The 21,743-nt window shown below is 43.0% G+C and overlaps 1 protein-coding gene across 1 annotated transcript; it reads left to right on the top strand.

Annotated features, from left to right (window-relative positions):
- The first annotated feature begins 466 nt into the window (after window positions 1-466).
- On the top strand, window positions 467-20,830 carry LOC117814149 (protein NLRC3-like). The gene is made up of 12 exons (XM_034685290.1): window positions 467-746; window positions 1,130-2,095; window positions 6,104-6,194; window positions 6,371-6,529; window positions 6,659-6,778; window positions 7,076-7,148; window positions 9,232-9,433; window positions 10,076-11,861; window positions 15,329-15,502; window positions 15,597-15,758; window positions 18,887-18,933; window positions 19,051-20,830. Exons 3-12 carry the CDS (start codon window positions 6,118-6,120, stop codon window positions 19,581-19,583), a joined length of 3,333 nt encoding a protein of 1,110 aa, XP_034541181.1. The 5' UTR covers window positions 467-746; window positions 1,130-2,095; window positions 6,104-6,117; the 3' UTR covers window positions 19,584-20,830.
- The last annotated feature ends 913 nt before the right edge of the window (window positions 20,831-21,743 follow it).

Raw genomic sequence — 21,743 nt, 5'->3', positions numbered from 1 at the left:
GTTTACAGCCTGGTTCAAAAAACGGCTTGGCCATATGAAGCTAATCTCTCTAATGGCACACACTGTACGGGGGGTGAATTTTTTTCTAACGTGACGGTTCAGAAGATATTAAGATTACGAGTTTTGCCCAAATAAGGACATGACTGACGTGACTCCCGGTCGGGAACACACAGCCATTGGCTAAGGGGCTCACACTACGTGACACTCTGCCTGGTTGAGTTCCGCAGTACCAATATGGCTGCTGCCGTCGATTTGCTTCAAAACAGCTCTCAGGAACAGATGGGTGACATCACGGATACTACGTCCATATTTTTTACAGTCTACGGTGGAAACTGGGAGAGAGTGGGGGAAAAAATGCGGTAAGAAAGTCACAGGTTGGACTCGAACCTGGGTCTGTTGATTCACAGGCGTGCAACTTAACCATTCGGCTAAGTCCGCAGCTGATTCGAAACTGGTCTGCAACACCGCCAGACCCAATCCTCCTCTTTCTAGCTGGCTGGCTCCGTCTTACCTGTCCTTCTCTCCTCACTCCCTCACTCAACCTGCACCCAGCCCCTAAAGACGAGGAGCAGTTTAGGCTGTGGCTGAAGGCGCTGAACCTCAAGTGCCCACCTAAGCGCCCGTATGTGTGCTCGTTTGATTTCGTGGACGGGAAGCCGACAGATGAGTACCCTTACCCCGAGAAATGGCTCGGCTATGATGCTCCAGTAAAGAAGCCCCTGCTCTGTAGAGGTTCTCAGATATGGGTAAGCTAGCTTGTTATTGTTGATTTGTTAGCCTAAAGTTACAGTCGTGTAATCCGTGTTTGTTTACCTCTCACGTTGTGAACATAATGAACATTTAATTGACTGCAATTAATGTGGAGGATTACCATTGCGACCATATAAGTATCAAACTTACGTTGGTTATTTACATTACAGTCTTACTGTAGCACATATTATCCCTGTAAGATGCTTGTAGGCTAGAGCAAGCTACATTTAGAGAGCTCTGTCTCACATGATTTTGAATGCTGACCGTGCCGTACTAATGCTCATGATGTTGGACCTTCAAATACACTCACTTGACTTGTGTGAGCGCCTGGTTGAAATTGAAGTGCTAATGTGAAAATGTGTTTGTTTTTTTTCAACAGATGCATCAGTGAGAGTCAGCGAAGCAGTGGACAACTGCGAGGAGGACCAGATTGCCATGCCCACACGCTGCGATGTGGAAACTCAGTGGGAGGATCTGCGCGTCTCTGACCACAGCTATGGTTTAAAAGCATCGCTCCACCTGAAGCCACTGACATACGATATCGGAACACGGTGCGCTGAGCCAGCTGCGTTGTAGAGATCAAAGAGATCGTCGTGGACGTCAGGAGAGGCCGACAGCAGCACCTCCCACTGACCATCAACGGCGCTGCTGTGGAGAGGGTGAGCAGTACCAAGTTCCTGGGACTGCACATCTCTGATGACCTCTCCTGGACAAACAACACTGCATCGCTGGCCAAGAAGGCTCAAAAACGGCTCTACTTCCTCCGTAAACTGAAAAAAGCACAAGTCCCACCCCCCATCATGTTCTCCTTTTACAGAGGCACCATCGAGAGCGTCCTCACTGGCTGCGTCGCTGTGTGGTTTGGCGGCTGTACTGCCTCCTGCCAAAAGACTCTGCAGCGCATAGTGAACACAGCCAGCAAGATCATCGGTGTTCCTCTGCCCTCCCTCACAGACATTTTCCACACCCGCCTCACCTGCAGAGCCGTCAGCATCGCTGGTGACACCTCCCACCCCTACCACTCCCTCTTCAGTCTCCTGCCTTCAGGGAAAAGGTACCGGAGCCTCCGGGTCCGCTCCACCAGACTGTTGAACAGTTTTTTTCACCAGGCTGTCAGGATGCTGAACTCCTCTCACTACCTCCCTCCTCTGCCCCCTGGACTTTGACTTTAACCAACACACACACACACACACACACACACACACACACACACACACACACACACACACACACACACACACACACACACACACACACACCAGGACTGAAGAGGGACACACGAGCAGCTTCTTCTCTCCACATGAAGGTGTAAAGTGTGTATGCTGACCTGGACTCACTTCAACAGGTAAGAATCCTTCCTCTCAAACATTGACCTGTTCTATAGTTTGTGTTTGTGGAGTTCAGTCAGCAGCAGATTCATCTGGAGGTCTTTGTACACCGTTTATTTCCTATGATTCATTCACACTTTATTAGTCTTCTTTCCAACCTTTAGAGGGTTAATGTGAGCTTTCACTCCAGTAATGTAACTTCACAGAGTGAAATGCAACCTTTATCTTTCAGGGCGAGGTTGATGTTTCTTCCGTGTGTATAAAAAAGCTGCAGCGAATGTGAGCATTCTTTGTTCAAACTTCCTCTTTTTATGTCCTTATAAGGTCATCTCATGTGTTTTAAGCTTTCACTAAAGGATGTGTTTATGTTTATGGATGAACGGTCATGAACGGGGCACAACAGACACTGAGTCTGGGCTAAACTGCACCATAACAAAGCAGGATTATTAAGAGAATCAGAGAGAAAGTGCAGCAGAGTAACTCAGTTTGGATTATTGTGAGGTAACTTTCTAACACACTTCTTCAACACTGATATGGTTAGCTTCCTAATTCTACTTTGTAGAATATTCTCCGCAGTTATTCTTTTGAGGATGTTTGTTTTGCCAAGTATAATATGTGTTACAGCAGAAATGCATCAACGTAACAGCAGCAGAGCCATGTATTATTTTAAGTAATCTGATCAGGCACATGTCTACTGGGAGCTCAACATGATCAGAAATGTGTTGTAATGGCAGTGTTAGACAGCTCCAGCATAGAGACATGTTTGTAACTCCTGTAAAATCCAGATCCTTGTGTGTATTAGTAAAATCTCAAAATGTTACCTTTCACTCTATCATTTAATATTTTTCCAAAAAGACTCCAACATTGATCATTAGTGTTTCTATAGCATCCAGCAATGATGAAGGGGAGGAGGAGCTGGAGGAAGATGCAGGGCCAGCAGAGCAGGTGTCTGAGCAGGCAGAAAGTGAGGGAGAGAGTGCTGCTGTAACTCCGGGGGTAGCCAGGGCAAAGAGAAAGGGCAGGGACAGCATGCTGGAGGAGGATGAGGAAGAAGGGGGAGAGAGAGAAAGAGAGAGAGAGAACCACACAGGGATGACATGACTCTGTTTCTTCTGAGCTCGGCTCCTTCCTCCAGAAAAACAATCCTGAGTAAAGTTGAACATGCAGGAGTTGTGTCAGGAGGCGGAGTTTGGAGCTATGTATTCTCAGAAATACCCAAATGTGACTTTACTGTAGTTGTGCTGCTACATTTATCACTCTGATATTTATCACTCTGATATTTGTTCTTCTTATTCATTATTGCTCTTTATTTTTTCAGATTTTTCACACTTCTATATTTATTGTACATATTTATCATACTCATTTGTTATGTTCTATAATATTTTTTATGATTTATATTTACTAATCACAGTTAACAGTTCAAAGATTGAAAAGTCTGTAAACATATTTAAAAGAGTCATATTTGATCAGGTATATAATGTGAAATCAGGTATACACAGGAGAATAGTAATAGTGTGCAAAGGGCATTTCATTTGATGAGACTGATTTAAAACTGAACACTAAACAAACTGATCAGGGTGAATGCAGTTTGAACAGTTTGAGAGAGGTGTTGATTTCATCTGCAAATTAGTTAGCATGGTAGGTTTTTTCTGTGTTAGAGCAAAGAGCACTGTGGTGTGTGATTTGAGTTGGTCAGTGGTGTTGAGGAGTTGAATGTAAGGGGCCCAATGACCATTGTACAGGTCAACCTGGTTTTTAGTGCTGTTATTTTTTCCATGTTGATGTAGTTAGTTAATAAGTTGAGCCAGTGACATAATGAAAGGTTATGCCTGTTGTTCCAGTTGAGTAGGATTGTTTTCTTGGTGATTATTAAGGCGATCCAAGTTGACTGTATGTGGTCAGGTGGCCGTTCAACTGATGAGAGTTCTCAACATGCATGGATACATGAGCAGCCTTCAAAATGGACAAGGCTCTGACTGAATATCACTCACTAATGGATGCTGCAGTAAACCTGATTCATTAGAAGTTATTGTCATCATTTAATAACAGAAAGAGAAATATAAAATGAAATGGCAAAATCTTGAGCAGAACTTTTATACAATATTGATTATACAATATTACAAAATATCAACCCCAGGTTTGGATCAGTTCTTTTTTCGCGATTCACTATTTACAAAAATGTTAGTTTGTTTAACTTGGTGTCATATCATATTTAATATTTATATTTAAGTGAATTGGATCCTCCCTTAGAGAAATGATTCCAAGTATTACACCAGAAAACTGTTAAAAAAAATCCCTGTCTTTCAGATGTCAAACTCTAACAAGCCTCTGCATCCATGCCCATTGTGTATCGTACACAGGCTAGGATTATTTGTCCAATTCGTGTTGGGGATTCTGTGTACCACATGTGAGGGTTGGAGGAACGTATTACAATGAAATCTAAATTTGCTCATGAGCAAGTCATCATCTTGACCCAAATATCTGTGGTCTCTAAACACAATGGGTCTCATTCCTGAAACGTGAGTAAATCTGTGTGTAGATTTGCACATAAAAGCTCACGCTACTAAAACTCTACTCCAGATTCATGAACGGCGCGGGAAACTCCGATTTAAACATAAACACATGTGTAAGATCATGAATGCCAACCCATCGTAAACTGACAGCGCACTCCCGGTGATCATCAATTAGCATAAATCCCCTCCCATGAATATCAAATAACCACCATATAAGGACACAGACCTGTGCATCTGGTCGGCCTGCCCTGCAATCATGGCGCAAGAAAAGAAGGATAGAGAGTGAAAAAAGAACGTCTCTGAGGCGGAGATTGAAATTATTTTGGGTGAAGTGGAATCTAGGAAGCACATTTTATGTTCTATGGATATAAAATGTTAAGTCTCTACATATAAAACACATGCATTTGTATAGAAGACTACATTCTTACAGACAAGCCAGCCGTCTCTCACAGCTCCATTCTCCAAACACGCAGTAAGCTGTCAAGCGTCCCACCGGGCCACCGAGCCACAGCGTTGAGCAACACACAGTTTGCATCACATATCAGCTGCACATTCACAGAATGAAAGTTTTCCCGGTTTATACATGCAAATGCATCCTCAGATGGAGCCTTGATGCGTATATGTGTGCAGTCTATGGCACCGATGACATTTGACATGTTGGCCAGTGCGCTAAACCCCCCTTTACCTTGATTTGCCGTTGTGCTCCATAGGGGATTTGAATGTACTCCGGTCTTAATTCAATAATGCCGGCAAGTACTGCCGGTAAAATGCGGCTCATTGATGGCTGGGATATTCCAGATCTATCTGCCATCTCCCTCTGGAAGGTCCCTGTGGCTCAGAATCCCATCACGGAGAGCACCTGTAAATGTGCAGGTATGGCGTGGCTTCTTTTAGTTGGCCTCGTCAGATTAGGCTCCAGTTAGTCTGTGTGGTTTTTAACAAGTAGTTCACAATCTAAATAAACCTAATCTAGATCTCAAAGCTTTAACTGCCAACTTATTTGTTGTAAAAATATGTTATATATATATTTAAAAAAAAAATATTTTGTCATGTTTAAATTATGTGTCTCAAAGGCATCTGTGTATTGTGTACATAACAGAGAGCAGTACGTATTCAAATTGTCATTTCCGACAGTGACAAGAATTATTTATGTGTATTCCTACATTTACACAAGTGCTACACACAGTCGGGAGCAGGTGTAGATTTTGTGAGAAGTAACTCACAGATCAGAGCTACTAATAGATTGATGATTGCGGAAATCCGCGGAAATTTCCGCTGCACACGGTTTACACACAAATTCGTGCTGCTCACGTTTCATGAATGAGACCCAGTGTGTTTCAGGGAGAGTGTGGGGGCTGTGTTTGGGATCATCAGATCCTGTTTGTGGCTCCAACAAGGTTTCTGTCAGTCCTGAATTGTTGTGTCAAGTTCCTGAGAGGAAGGAGAACTAATGTGTGACCTGTGGTGTAAAGCTTGTTGTAATGATGAACATGTTGTTGTGTTTGTGTGAAGGTGGAGGCTCTGCTATGAATCAGTGTGAGGACGGAGAGGAGGGAGCCCCTCCCTCTAAAAGCACTCTGTGTGGGGAACATGAAGCTCAGAGGTGAGATGAGGATCTCTACCTGTCCATGACTCTGCTCCATGTCAGAGCTCAGCACTCACATCACTGTGTGTGTGTGTGTGTGTGTGTGTGTGTGTGTGTGTGTGTGTGTGTGTGTGTGTGTGTGTGTGTGTGTGTGTGTGTGTGTGTGTGTGCGCGTGCGCGTGCGCGTGTTGAAGGCCAGAGCAGCGACACAGACCAGACCCACCTGGACCTGGACCTGGACCTGGACCTGGACCTGGACCTGGACCTGGACCCAGCTGTGTGTCCTTTAGGAGTGATTGGTCTAAGGATATAATTTTTAACTTCAAAGATGGCCGTCAGTCTGATGGTCCAAAGTAAGAATCGATCACAGCGTTTTTATCAGAATCAAACATTATAAAAGTTTGTAGTAAATTTCAGCAGCACTCAAACCTGGAAGATTTTCAGAGTTCATGTTTGTTCATCAGTGTTTGTGATTCTGTCAGAGTCCAACATCAGAAACCAGACTCTCCTGGACCTGGACCCAGCTGTGTGTCCTTAAAGAGTGACTTCTCTATGGGTCGATGGATTAATTTCAAGTCTGTAGAGCTGAGTGCTGATGAAAGGTAAGCCTCTCAAAGTGAACTTCCTGTTGTTGTGTGTGAAACCTTTGTAACTGTGGTTGGTGTTTTCTCTGTGAAGGTGAACATTAGTCACTGGTTGTGTTTCTATCAGGATCAACACAGTAAACAGGATTGGAGGCAGAAAGAACTGTACTCAGCATGTAGTATCTTCATGTGTGTCCTGTGTTTGTAGGAGGATCCAGCAGGGTTTCTACCAGGATCCACTACATAGAATCTATCACATCAACACTGTGTGTCATTATATTATATACACTACATGATATTATATTTGTTCCACAGAGTTCAGAGATCAGAGGCTCCCATTGGTCAGTCTGCCCAGCAGCATCAAACACAGCTGGACTCCATATCGATGGTGAGTAAATGTACAAACACTTCTCACAAACACGTTGATAAAAACAGAATTTAATGTGCTGAAAATCATTGAAACCCTACATATACTTGACAACAGTGCAGAGAAAATATATCAAATGTTGAAACTGAAAAAATGTTTCATTAGAAAATATGCTGATTTTAAATTTCATGCCATCGTCAAGTTTCTAAACAGGGACAACAAAACACAGAATAGTTGTGAAAGGCCAAAAACACACCTGAAGGAACATCTCTGAACTAAATGAGGTTATTTTACATCAGGTTAGTCACATGACTGGGTTTAAAAAGGACTCTCCAGAGAGGCTGAGTCTCTCAGAAAGAAATATGGGAAGAGGTTCACCACTCTGTGAGAGACTGTGTGAGCAAATAGGTCAACAGTTTGAGAATGATGTTCCTCAGAGTAACAAAGAGTTAGTGGATATCATCGTCTACAGTACATAACATCATTGAAAGATTCAGAGAGTCTGGAGAAACCTCTGTACAAGAGGGACAAGGACCAAAACCAAGACTGGATGGACCTGATCTTCAGGCCCTCAGACAGCACTGCATCAAAAACAGACATGACTCTGTAGTGGAAGTCACTTCATTAAAAACAGTCATGACTCTGTAGTGGAAATCACTGCATTAAAAACAGACATGACTCTGTAGTGGAAATCACTGCATTAAAACAGACATGACTCTGTAGTGGAAGTCACTGCATTAAAACAGACATGACTCTGTAGTGGAAGTCACTGCATTAAAACAGACATGACTCTGTAGTGGAAGTCACTGCATTAAACACAGACATGACGCTGTAGTGGAAATCACTGCATTAAAACAGACATGACTCTGTAGTGGAAGTCACTGCATTAAAAACAGACAAGACTCTGTAGTGGAAATCACTGCATTAAAAACAGACATGACTCTGTAGTGGAAGTCACTGCATTAAAAACAGACATGACTCTGTAGTGGAAGTCACTGCATTAAAAACAGACATGACTCTGTAGTGGAAATCACTGCATTAAAACAGACATGACTCTGTAGTGGAAATCACTGCATTAAACACAGACATGACTCTGTAGTGGAAATCACTGCATTAAACACAGACATGACTATGTAGTGGAAGTCACTGCATTAAAAACAGACATGACTCTGTAGTGGAAATCACTGCAACCATGCAAAAAGAAAACCAAATACGTGATCCATAAATGTCAGTGACGTCTGTGGGCCCGGGCCAGTTTCTCATGTACTGAGGCTGAGAGAAAAACTGATGTGTGGTCTGATAAATCAAAACCTGACTTTTTCTTTTTAATGCTGAACACTTCTCTCACTGAGCAACACAGAGACAATAACACAGGTTTCTGTTACAGGCCAGACTACTGTAATGCTCTCCTTTCTGGTTTACCAAAGAATACATTCAATCAGCTGCAATCAATTCAAAATGCAGTAGCATGAGTTTTGTCAAAGAGCCGAAGGAGAGCACACATCACACCGATTTAAACATCTTTACACTGGCTGCCTGTTAGTGTTGGTATTCATTGTAGAGTTATTTTATTACTTGATATGGCACTGCATGACCTTGCATCTCTGAGAGGCTTTGACTTTATGAACCAGGAAGGCCTCTCAGATCCTTCAGCTCTTCTCTTTTAGCTGTTCCAAAGGGTAAAACCTGAACTAAAAATCTGATCTATCAGTCTGGATTATATGTAGGGTTTTGTAATTTTCATATAAATTCATTATTTTAACGTTTAATATTCATTTTCAAATTGTTCTATTATTTTATATTTCTTTTACTATTCATCATTTATTATTTAAATACTGATTTTTATTTGTATTTTTGTTCTTTTGTTTTTCTTAAACTTGTATTTTTACCGTTGTTGCTATCCTAACTATTTATGTCTGATTGTTATTTTTCATGCTTTAACTCATGTTCTAACTCTTTTCCTTTAATTGTATAATTACCTACATTTTATATCTATTGGTGTCCATTAGTCTTTACGTCTAAATCCATCTGTGTTTTAATGTGTTCAACTTTCAGCCTCTCTGGTCTTCAGTCAAGTTCAAGTTGACATTTTGTTCTGTTCCAGCTGCTCCAGGAGAACATCATCAGTTTTGTAAAGACCGAGATGAAGAAGATCCAGAGAGTTCTGAGTACAGACTACCCAGAATGCTTAGCGAGTCAGAGTGAGGATGAAGAGCAGAGGAGGAGTAGAGAGGCCTTTCTGGAGATCACTCTGCACTTCCTGAGGAGAATGAAGCAGGAGGAGCTGGCTGACTGTCTGCAGAGCAGTAAGAGGATTTGAACACATTTAACATGATGGAGAGAGGAAATAGAGACAACATGGGAGAGGTTTACATTTCAAACTCTGCTGTTAATATGATGCACACGTTTGTATCACATCTATGAGCTGTGAGAAACTGTTCACAGCTGATGAAGAGATTTCAGAGAGGAGGAATGAGCTTTCTCTGCAGGGTGGCTGGGTTCAGCCTTAGAGATAGGGTTAGGAGCTCGGACATCCGGGAGAGGCTCAAAGTAGAGCTGCTGCTCCTCTGGATCGAGAGGAGCTAGATCAGGTGGTTCGGGCATCTGGTCAGGATGCCTCCCAGGCGTTTCCCTGGGGAGGTGTTTCGGGCATGTCCGACTGGGAGGAGGCCACCAGGAAGGCCCAGGACACGCTGGCGAGACTATGTCTCTCAGCTGGTCTGGGAGTGCCTCAGTATCCTCCCAGAGGAGCTGGTGGAAGTGGCCAGGGAGAGTAGTGTCTGGGCTTCCCTGCTGAGGCTGCTGCCCCAGCGACCCGGACCCGGATAAGCGAGGGAAGATGGATGGATGGATAGAAAATTAAATCCATCCTGATGTCTGAAAGTGTAAATTCATCAGACTGATTGTAGCTTCAGATCATTCATCACATTTCTCTTTTGTTCTTTCAGGAACTGTTGCTGCAGAGTGCAGACGTAAACTGAAGTCTCACCTGAAGGAGAAGTTCCAGTGTGTGTTTGAGGGGATCGCTAAAGCCGGAAACCGAACCCTTCTGAATCAGATCTACACAGAGCTCTACATCACAGAGGGAGGGACTGGAGAGGTCAATGATGAACATGAGGTCAGACAGATTGAAGCAGCATCCAGGACACCACACAGACCAGAGACCACCATCAGACAAGAAGACATCTTTAAAGGCTCACCTGGAAGAGATCAACCAATCAGAGCAGTGCTCACAAAGGGAGTGGCTGGCATCGGGAAAACAGTCTTAACACAGAAGTTCACTCTGGACTGGGCTGAAGACAAAGACCACCAGGACATCCAGTTCACATTCCCCTTCACTTTCAGAGAGCTGAATGTGCTGAGAGAGAGAAAGTTCAGCTTGGTGGAACTTGTTCATCACTTCTTTACTCAGACCAGAGAAGCAGGACTCTGCAGGTTTGAAGAGTTCCAGGTTGTGTTCATCTTTGACGGTCTGGATGAGTGTCGACTTCCTCTGGACTTCCACAATAATCAGGTCCTGACTGATGTTACAGAGTCCACCTCAGTGGATGTGCTGCTGACAAACCTCATCAGGGGGAACCTGCTCCCCTCTGCTCGTCTGTTGATAACCACACGACCTGCAGCAGCCAATCAGATCCCTCCTGAGTGTGTTGACATGGTGACAGAGGTCAGAGGGTTCACTGACCCTCAGAAGGAGAAGTACTTCAGGAAGAGATTCAGAAAGAGGAAGCAGGCCAGTAGAATCATCTCTCACATCAAGACATCCCGAAGCCTCCACATCATGTGCCACATCCCGGTCTTCTGCTGGATCACTGCTACAGTTCTGGAGGATGTGCTGAAGACCAGAGAGGGAGGAGAGCTGCCCAGGACCCTGACTGAGATGTACATCCACTTCCTGGTGGTCCAGTCCAAACTGAAGAGCATCAAGTACGATGGAGGAGCTGAGACTGATCCACTCTGGAGTCCAGAGAGCAGGAAGATGATCCAGTCTCTGGGAAAACTGGCTTTTGATCAGCTGCAGAAAGGAAACCTGATCTTCTATGAGTCCGACCTGACAGAGTGTGGGATCAAGATCAAGGAAGCCTCAGTGTACTCAGGAGTGTTCACACAGATCTTCAGAGAGGAGAGAGGACTGTACCAGGACCAGGTGTTCTGCTTCATCCACCTGAGCGTTCAGGAGTTTCTGGCTGCTCTTCATGTCCATCTGACCTTCACCAAGTCTGGACTCAACCTGATGGAAGAAGAACAAAGATCATTCAGAGGCAAACCTGAACCAAAGAGTCTCTACCAGTGTGCTGTGGACCAGGCCTTACAGAGTCCAAACGGACACCTGGACTTGTTCCTACGCTTCCTCTTGGGTCTTTCACTGCAGACCAATCAGACTCTCCTGAGAGGTCTGCTGACACAGACAGGAAGTAGCTCACAGACCAATCAGAAAACAGTCCAGTACATCAAGAAGAAGATCAGTGAGGATCTGTCTGCAGAGAGAAGCATCAACCTGTTCCACTGTCTGAATGAACTGAATGATTGTTCTCTAGTGGAGGAGATCCAACAGTCCATGAGATCAGGACGTCTCTCCACAGAGAAACTGTCTCCTGCTCAGTGGTCAGCTCTGGTCTTCATCTTACTGTCCTCAGAGAAAGATCTGGACGTGTTTGACATGAAGGAATACTCTGCTTCAGAGGAGGCTCTGCTGAGGCTGCTGCCAGTGATCAAAGCCTCCAACAAAGCTGTGTGAGTTCATGAGTGAGACATTTCAAATAGAATTCATTCTTTTTTATTTTTAATATATTTTATTTGCATCTTTTGAAATGATGACATCATCACATGTACATTACATGAGCATTTAGACATAGTTTCATTACAACCCCTCTGAACTTTCATCCTCAGCCTCTGTCCACCCCTCTATCCCACCATAACAGAGACAAAGATCTGGACTCAAAGGTCATAACAACTGGCATCTGTTACAATGTCAAGCAAGCAGAGTAAAAATAAATCAATAAAATAAATAGATAGGTTAAACAAAACAAACAAACAAACAAACAAACAAACAAACAAACAAACAAACAAACAAACAAACAAACAAACAAACACAAATACATTAAATTCAAGGAAAAACCAAAGATATAAATAAATAAGGAAATAAATATAATAATAATAAATTAATGATAATAAATATACATACATATACACACATATACACATACAAATACATACAGTGCTGTGAAAAAGTATTTGCCCCTTACTGATTTCTCATATTATTGCACATTTTTCACACTTAAATGTTTCAGATCATCTAAAAAACATTAATATAAGACAAAGATAAGAAGAGTAAACACTAAATGCAGTTTTTAAATGATGATTTTATTTATTGAGGGAAAAAAGTTATCCAAACCCACCTGACCCTGTGTGAAAAAGTATTTGCCCCCCCTTGTTAAATCACAAACTAACTGTGATTTACCAGATTTTTTGGAAGCTGGACTCAATTTCACTCTCCACACCCAGGCCTGATTACTGCCAGATCTGTTGAATCAAGAAATCACTTAAATAGAACCTGTCTGACAAAGTGAAGTCGGCTAAAAGATCTCAAAAAGCAACACATCATGCTGTGATCTAAAGAAATTTAAGAACAGTTGAGAAACAAAGTCATTGTTAACCCCAGTGAGAGCCATTATCCACAAATGGAGAAGGCTTGGAACAGCGGTGAACCTTCCCAAAAACCAAAATTACTTGAAGAGCACAGCGATGACTCATCCAGGAGGTCACAAAAGAACCCAGAGCCACTTCTAAAGAACTGCAGGCCTCACTTGTCATTTGCTTGTTTCTTTGATACATGACTGTCAGCTTCAGGTAAACCAAATATTTTGATTTGTGGGGATGGTTCTATTACTTGTTCTAATATTATTGATATGACACTAAAATAGGTCTTCCAGTACTCCCTCAGTCTGGAGATAAACAATGTTTGATCTCTTTAAGCCCCTTGGTCCACAGATCAGGTCAGATATGGTACTGCCAAGTCCTTGGTCCTCTGCAACAGGGCTCTATGGAGCCTTGGGGGTTTGTAGCCCCATATAAAAGAAGCAATCATGCTATCGACACTATGAAAGAAGGATCTGGGAGGAAAAAAGGCAAGCACTGGAATAAATACAGGTAGCTGGACCTGATGGTATTAGTACATATGTGTAATAGATGTAATTGAGGCATAGCAGGAGCTGACACATGAACTGGTTTCATGCATTACTTAACTCTGCAACACAACACACAGATTGCCTTCTGGACTCTGCTTTCTGCACCTCTGAATTATTACCATATGCAACTGAAGCCCCTTCCAAATAGTTTGTGTTGTCCCGTCTTTATTTATCCACCCTCCTTCTCCTAAATGAGTTTAATTCTTACACTGCATGCATATCTATACTGCCCGTAATGTAGAGAGTAAGTACAGGCAGAGAAAACCAGCTCATCCCATGATGGAGGCTCAGCACCATGTACACATATAATGGAACATTTTCTGCTCTAGATGAACCTCTGAATGCTGTAGTTATAACTATAAAAACACTAAATGTTTCTATTATAGTTAGGCACTTTGTCAAAGTCCACTTTTTTAGTCATTTTAACACATCATGTTTATTTAAGGTTTGACCTTATGTCACTGAAATAATCATCACACATTTATTCCCAACCGGACCGACATGAAGACATATTCTTATCTAATGACAGTTGAACATGTTTGACCATAAGTTTTAGAGGTTTCTGGGTCTTAATCTACCTTGTCTTCCCATCAAGCCATCAGAAAGGGCTCATCAGACATTATATCACACATCTGTCCTCATATGCAATCATCTGAATATGTTAAATGGCAGCTGATCTCTGAAGACAGAAGAGGGGACAGAGAGAAAACTAACTGTTCTTTTGAGATATTGTCCTTGTCTCCTCCTATCAAGAAGGGAGCAACAACAAATAAATAAATAAGCCCTCCTGACGCACGTAAAACAAACAAATGAGCCATGTCCTGCTGCAGCTGGCCAGAGTCTATCAGGTTTTATAAAGAAAGAACTAAAAGCACCCGTGTTAAATGATACCTAGCTCCAATCAAAGACAGGAAAATAAATAAAATTTGATGATAAGAAAAAACAAAAAATCAAAGCAAAAACAAACGCGTGTAAGTCCAAGAAATCTGTAAGAAAGACGAAGGTTAGTAAGCCAGATGACAGTGTGCAGATCAAACCAAATATCCGTGCACATGCCTCTGAGAGTTATAAACAAAGGTTTTGTGGGTTTCACCTTATTTTGATCCAAATTCCATCCATAATTAAACATGGACCAGGTGATGACTGATGAAACGCTCCGCGTCCTCCATGGTGGTGAATTTATATTCCGCCTGTTGATGACTGACACAGAGCACCACAGGGTAGTGAAGAGACAACCTGAGGCCCTCTGGTGTAATTTGGTCTTGACAAAGTTGAATGTGGCTCACGTCTTTGCGAGTGCGTTGCTCAGATCTGGAAAGATGAAGATCTTATGTTCGTGATACGTTAGCTTCCCTTTCTTTCTTGCTATCGCCAGGACTTGCTCTTTATTGTGGAGACATAGAAAGTGGACAATACTGGGCTTGGGTCTCTCTCCCTCTGCAGGCTTGACTCTCAGAGCCCTATGTGTTCTATCCAGCTTGGGTTGGTGAAGGAGTCATCCTGCAGGAGGTCAACAAAAAACGTTGCCATGAAGGTGTTAGCCGCTCGCCCCTCACTCCCCTCCGGTAGCCCAATGAAGCTCAAATGATTGTGTCAGGATCTGTTTTCAAGGTCCTCAGTCTTCACATGTGACTCCTTGTTGTCACTCTGGAGCCTCTCCACCTGTTTCTCGAGGTGCTCCAGCCTGTCACTGTGGTTCAGACAAACCTCCATTTCGTTGATGTGTGGTACATAAGCTTTGATTGTTTTACACATCACCTAGTCTTTCCTTTTTGAAATGTCGCTCCCTGTCTTCAAGACATTAGTGAATCGACTTATACACCTAAGTTAACTCAGTGAAGTCAGAGGAGTAGAGTGTTTTGCTTGTTGGAGAGTTTATATGTATAAATATATCAAGGCCTTCTCAGAGACTCTCTGCACGTGTCTGCCCTAGTCTATCACCAAACCAGAACATAGAATTAATTCTGTTCATGACAACTGAAACCATTTGTTTGTTCTCTTGATCTTCTTCAGGCTGAGTGGATGTAACCTGTCAGAGAGAAGCTGTGAAGCTCTGTCCTCAGTCCTCAGCTCCCAGTCCTCCAGTCTGAGAGACCTGGACCTGAGTAACAATGACTTGCAGGATTCAGGAGTAGATCTGTTGTCTGCTGGACTGAAGAGTCCTCACTGTAAACTGGAAACCCTCAGGTCAGGTTTCCCTTTCATCATGTTTATGGTTATTTGTATTAAAATGGTCAAAACTTGAACACTTTGCTTACTGTATGTTTTTTTCTGACTCCAGTCTGTCAGGATGTCTGATCACAAAGACAGGCTGTGCTTCTCTGGCCTCAGCTCTGAGCTCCAACCCCTCCCACCTGAGAGAGCTGGACCTGAGCTACAACCATCCAGGAGACTCAGGAGTGCAGCTGCTGGAGGATCCGCTCTGCAGACTGGATACACTGAGGTATAACAGACAACAAGAGCTCAAACACTGAATGTGTAAAACATCTTATTTCACAGAAAAAGATCTCTCTATGTTTAATTCTCATCAGAGGAGTGATTGGACCTGAACCAGGAAACACACAGACCACCAGAAGACTATCAAACAGAAACAAAACAGTTCAATAGAAACTAAAGGAGAAAGGAATCCATTGTTACTCTCTGAGATTTTCTTTTACACTATCAGCAGTTTAACCCTTTTTAACTTTCAGACAGAGATCTAAGACTCTCTTTAAGGGATGCACTGACTCACTTAATGTCAGCTCAATGATCATCTTTCATGATCAGCTGATTGATCAGGTAAACTACTGCTGCCCTGTCTTCTTAAGATGACATTAATACACATCTGATTTCAGTCACTGTTTAGAGAGAATTATGACGCAGACTGAACGAGCTTCATGAAGTGACATTTTACATGTTCTCATTACTCAGTGTGCAAGTTCAAGATGAAGGTTAACATCTAGTTTAATGATGAAACCACATCAAACTTCAAATCTCCAACAGATCTGTTCTTTCATTGGTCCATAGAGACAACCATCTGGATCCTGGCTGACATGGGAATGTCTGTATTCTTGATCTGATTGTCTCTTTGTTTAGTGAGCTCTCAAACAAACCTTCAGAGCTACAGAGGAACGCCTCCTTCATGTGTTCACTGTGGTGCAGTGAGCAGTGCTATGGCTGGCTTTGGTAGGGTGAGGCTGATAGCTTGGTTCCCAAACCTTCACACAGCACATTTGATGGATTCAGTCTGGTCTTCATCCACAGAAGATTTCTCCTGCTTGGTCTCAAAGTGGTGTTTAAAGGTGACATATCACGCTTTTTTCATCAATATATATTGGTCTAAGAGGTCCCCAAAACATGTCTTTAAAGTTTATGCTCAAAAAAACACTTTGAAATCAGATTTTGGTCTGCCTGAAAAGTCCTCTTCTTCATTCCTCATCAGAACACTCTGTTTTCCCTCTGACCACGCCCCCTCAGGAAGTGGATGTGCCTCGGCTGTCCAGCACGTTGATCTAATGTTTACATGTTGGCTGAATATACACGGCTGCTCAGAGATCGCGTTACTTCAACCCTCTGAATCTGATCCTGACGGAGAGGCGCCTGTAGCAGGACCTTTCTGAACGATTGGTCACAGATTTAGTGTTTCTTTTTGTTTTATTTATCAGTATGTAGACGTGTGTCTTGATACACAGCTACGAACATGTAGCTATGTGGCTATGCTAACTAGCACTAGCACTTATCCATGATAAATAAAAATCATCCACTAGATCTTCAAATCTGCAGACGTGGGGAGTAAAACCGACCTCTGCCAGAAAGGCAGCAGGACCTTTCTGAAGGATTGGTCACAGATTTAGTGTTTCTTGTTGTTTTATTTGTCAGTATGTCGACGTGTGTCTTGGTACACAGCTATAGCTATGACATGTAGCTATGTAGCTATGCTAACTAGCGCTAGCACTTATCCATGATAAATAAAATTCATCCACTAGATCTTCAAATCTGCAGACGTGGGAAGTAAAACCGACCTTTGTGTTTATTAAGACAGCCTGCAACTAGCATGCCTCCCTCCTAAGCTCCTTGTTAGCACACATTTGTGCAGGTAATGAAAAACGGAGGAGGGATTCAGTATTATTTTATACAGTCTATGGGCTGGACAAGCTCCGAGCTCTGACTCCGTGACAGACCGGATATTGTTGTTACGTAACAAAAACACGGAAGTCTGAAACGGCTCGTTTCACACACATTTACAGAAAGGTGGAGAAATCAAGACAGGGGCAGAATGGATGTTTTCCATTCTCGGGGGGTTTGTAGACATGCCAGGGAAACATATTTCAGGTAGAGAACCATTAAAAAGTCAATTTTGCATGATATGTCACCTTTAACACCAGACGTGTTCAGAAACACACACACTCTCTTCTGTCCACAGGGATCTGTACAGAGTCTGCACTCTGAAAAGGAAGAGGATAGATTGAAGTGAATCTCAGCATGAACAGAACTAAGGAAGTTACAGATGTTAGAAACTTGGATTCAAAGTACTGTCTGCATAACTGGGTTAAACAATGAGATCAAACAGTATTCATTGAGCTTCATCAGCCCAGATATACTGGTTTACTGACACAGCTACATTCAGGGAGACAAGCAGCAGACCTTTCAGTCACCATCAGCTTCATGCTGCTACCTGCTGTTTGTTTCAGCAGGGACTCTGAGACAGAATGGAGGACATGTGGAAATGATCTGAATGTTGATGCTCTGATTGTTCTCCAGCTGTCTTCATCACTCTGAAACCATAAGACAGGATGTTTAGGATGATTGATGTTTACTCCTGACACATACAAAGAGACGACTTCTTTAAAGTGACAGAACAAAGGTTCAGCAGGAATCGTCTTTACTGATTTCAAAGAGGACATGAGAAGCAGAATCTGGACTTTATGGATTTAAAGCCATTTTGAGCCATTGAACCAGCTCAGACTAACAATTGTTACAGACTCTGTGCAGAGCTCCAAACAAGCAGAGGGGCTGTTGGAGGAGATGCACTGACTTTGGTCCACTTTCTGTACATCACACACTGCAGTGAATCCACCTGCTGTGCCAGGTGTGATGCTTCTACTCCCTCTCCTCTGGCTGACTCTGAAGGATCCAAGAAGAGCCTCACACAGTCACATGAGTTCATATGAGAGGTTTCATTTCATCTTCATTCATATTTAGAAGAAGAGAGCCCACTCCTTCATATCTCTATCTGCAGACACTGTTTAGATTGAAAGTCTATTTAGAATGAGCTTTTTATACTGCAGAGTGAACACAAGCCCTAAAAGAAGAAATGAGTCTCTTTTTAAAGCAGGAAAAAAAGTCTCCATGTTGGAGGACAGAGCAACAGCCAGCCTTTGCTTTTTGAATCTTTGACTTCTTCTTTTTCTTTTTCTCTGAGTATCTCAACACTGTCAGAAAAAGAGACAGAGTGATGGAGACAGCTGGCTCAGAGGAGTTTCAGCCTGTTTCTCTGTCACAGGGACAAACTGAGGAACACTGCTTCATGTTGAACAGCAGGTAGGACTCATGTTGGACTGAACATCACTCTGATTGTGTTTCTTCCTCCAGGGTGGACCATGGTGGAGAGCAGAGGTTAAAACCTGGACTAAAGAAGTGTAAGTGTGGAATCAGTTTGACTCATGAGGACCAAACAGCAGACTGTCAGCTAACAAAGAATACAGCCTTCAGGTGTGTCTGATGATAAACTGCTTGTGTCTTTGTCTCTCCATCAGATGTCTGTGAACTCACTCTGGACTCAAACACAGTACACAGAGGGCTCAGACTGTCTGAAGACAACAGGGAGGTGACACATGTGGGAGAGGATCAGTCATATCCTGATCATCCAGACAGATTTGACTCCTATCGTCAGCTGCTGTGTAGAGATGGTCTGACTGGTCGCTGTTACTGGGAGGTCGAGTGGAGAGGAGGGGTTTATATATCAGTGAGTTACAGAGTAATCAGAAGGAAAGGAAACAGTCCTGACTGTCTGTTTGGATCTAATGATCAGTCCTGGAGTCTGTTCTGCTCCGATGAACATTACTCTGTCCGTCACAAAAAGAGAAGAACAGTCCTCCCTCTCTCCTCATCCTCCATCTCTCACAGAGTAGCAGTGTATGTGGACTGTCCTGCTGGCACTCTGTCCTTCTACAGAGTCTCCTCTGACTCTCTGATCCACCTCCACACCTTCAGCACCTCCTTCACTGAACCTCTGTATCCTGGGTTTTGGTTGTCTTCTGGTTCCTCAGTGTGTGTGTGTTCTGTGTAGTAGGGAGAGTCTCCTCCTCTCTACACAAACACTACACACACACAGCTGCCGAAGAACAGTTTACCCTCTGCACTAACACACACACACACACACACACACACACACACACACACACACACACACACACACACACACACACACACACACACACTTCAGCTGATCATGTGACTGTTTCTGTCACATCAGCATGAATGTCTGTTATCAAAGAGCAGGACTCAGTGGAAAACTGGCTCACTGAACTTTACTTATTTACATCTCTATTGTGAAAACATCCGGCCTTGTTCAAACTTTGTTTCTTCAATGTAGTGATAAGAAAGTTTGTCAGAAAGTCTGAGTCAGATTGATGAAACTGTTCTTCACCTACAGAGTTCAATTTAACTTTGAAAGAATATAAAACCTATACAAATAACTCTGTGCATATTTTACATACAGCTAAGAAAATGTGTGCAAAAGGTCAGTCGTTCTGAATTCTGCTGCAGACGACTTTTATTTTGATGGACCCAAAGTTTGGCACGCAGGAGTCACAGAGCCACACCTCACTGTTCAGAGTGATGCAGCTGGTCTGAAAAGAAGTATCTGTATTCCCTCACCATCCCAAGACAGTCCAGCTGCAGACCTCCACTCTGAGATCCCCTCCACCGTCAGAAGGAAGTGACGTCAGGATTAAGAGAGTGGAGGTCTGCAGCTGGACCCCTCTCAGTTTTCCTGCGTTTTGATCACCTTGGTTACCTGATTCCTCAACAGTGTTACATTGAAAAAACAAAGTATAAAATGCACGTCATCAATAACACAACATAAATTGGTGGGCACCTCCGTTCTCCTCATTGGCAGCAAATCCACTCTATCCAAATCCAACAGCTTCTCCCTCACTATTGATAACTCATCTATCTCACCCTCCCCCAGGTTAAGAGTCTGGGTGTCATCCTTGACAGCACACTATCCTTTCAATCGCACATCAAAAACATCACCCTACTTCCACTTTCGAAACATCAATCGTCTCCGCCCCTCCTTCACCCCCCACACTGCTCCCATCCTTGTCCACAGCCTTGTCACTTCCGGTCTGGACTACTGCAACTCTCTCCTCCTCGGCCTCCCTCACAAATCCCTCCATAAACTCCAACTGGTCCAGATTTCAGCTGCCGGTATCGTTACCTGAACCCCCTCCATCCACCACATCACTCCTGTCCTCCAACAGCTCCACTGGCTCCCTGCTCAGTTCCGTATTCCTGTTAACATTCAAGACCATCCACAACCTCTTCCCCCCTTTTCCGACCTCCTCCATGTTCCCACTCCCTCCTGCTCCCTCAGATCCTCTTCCTCCATACACCTGTCTGTCCCCTCCGCCTGTCTCACCACTATGGGGAGCCGAGCATTCAGCCGCTCTGCTCCCCGTCTCTGGAACTCATTGCCACCTCAACTCAGAAACACAGATTCTTTCCCCCTTTTCAAATCACAACTCAAAACACATCTGTTCAAAACCGCCCACTCCGTCTGATGCCAATTGCTCTGTCACTTTTCATTGTTTCTATTTTCTTACCATTTTCATATTGTTTATATTCATTTTGAATTCTATTTTGTTTCCTTTAATGTATAATTCATGTATGTATATGTATATCTGTACGGTGTCCTTAAGTGCAGAGAAAGGCGCCATTAAATAAATGTATTATTATTATTATTATTATTATTAATTGGGATTTTTATTAGTTTTACAAATATCATCCATTCTCTGTGGCTTTGCAAAAAGACAAAATACCGCTTGAGTCAGTCAAGAGCAGCAAGGTACATTTGGTGAGTCATACTCTTCTTTTGTGTTTAATTTTTCTTTTCCATGTTTTTTTGATGTAAAGAGCCAAACTGTGGTTTCTTTGAGGTTTATTCATATGAGGTTACATAATGATACAGTAAGGATTAAAGGGAATATACACACTTTCTGCATTTCCAGTTGAATCAGAATCAGAATATACGCTGAATTCACACATCATGCTCACACCACCATGGCACCGCGCACCTGTCCCTAATTTAGTAGTGGGAAAGTTGGCAACACTAACGCTCACACACCTTGTGTTGCTGTTGTCCTTTCTCCTCCATCTTCCCTGCATCTACTATACCTTCCACTGTCCTACTACCTTACTCTGATGGACACTAGAACAGTGTTTGTAT

This window comes from Notolabrus celidotus, chromosome 6 (assembly GCF_009762535.1).
Source record: "Notolabrus celidotus isolate fNotCel1 chromosome 6, fNotCel1.pri, whole genome shotgun sequence".
Classification (NCBI taxonomy): Eukaryota; Metazoa; Chordata; class Actinopteri; order Labriformes; family Labridae; genus Notolabrus; species Notolabrus celidotus.
Note: the sequence above shows the minus strand (reverse complement) of the source record. Positions and strands in the feature narration are given on the sequence as shown.

Coding starts and splice junctions, on each gene's coding strand:
- LOC117814149 (XM_034685290.1), top strand. CDS start 6,118: ATGAATCAGTGTGAGGACGGAGAGGAGGGAGCCCCTCCCTCTAAAAGC. Junction 6,779..7,075: donor GAGCTGAGTGCTGATGAAAG/GTAAGCCTCTCA, acceptor TTTGTTCCACAG/AGTTCAGAGATCAGAGGCTC. Junction 15,503..15,596: donor TGTAAACTGGAAACCCTCAG/GTCAGGTTTCCC, acceptor TTCTGACTCCAG/TCTGTCAGGATGTCTGATCA.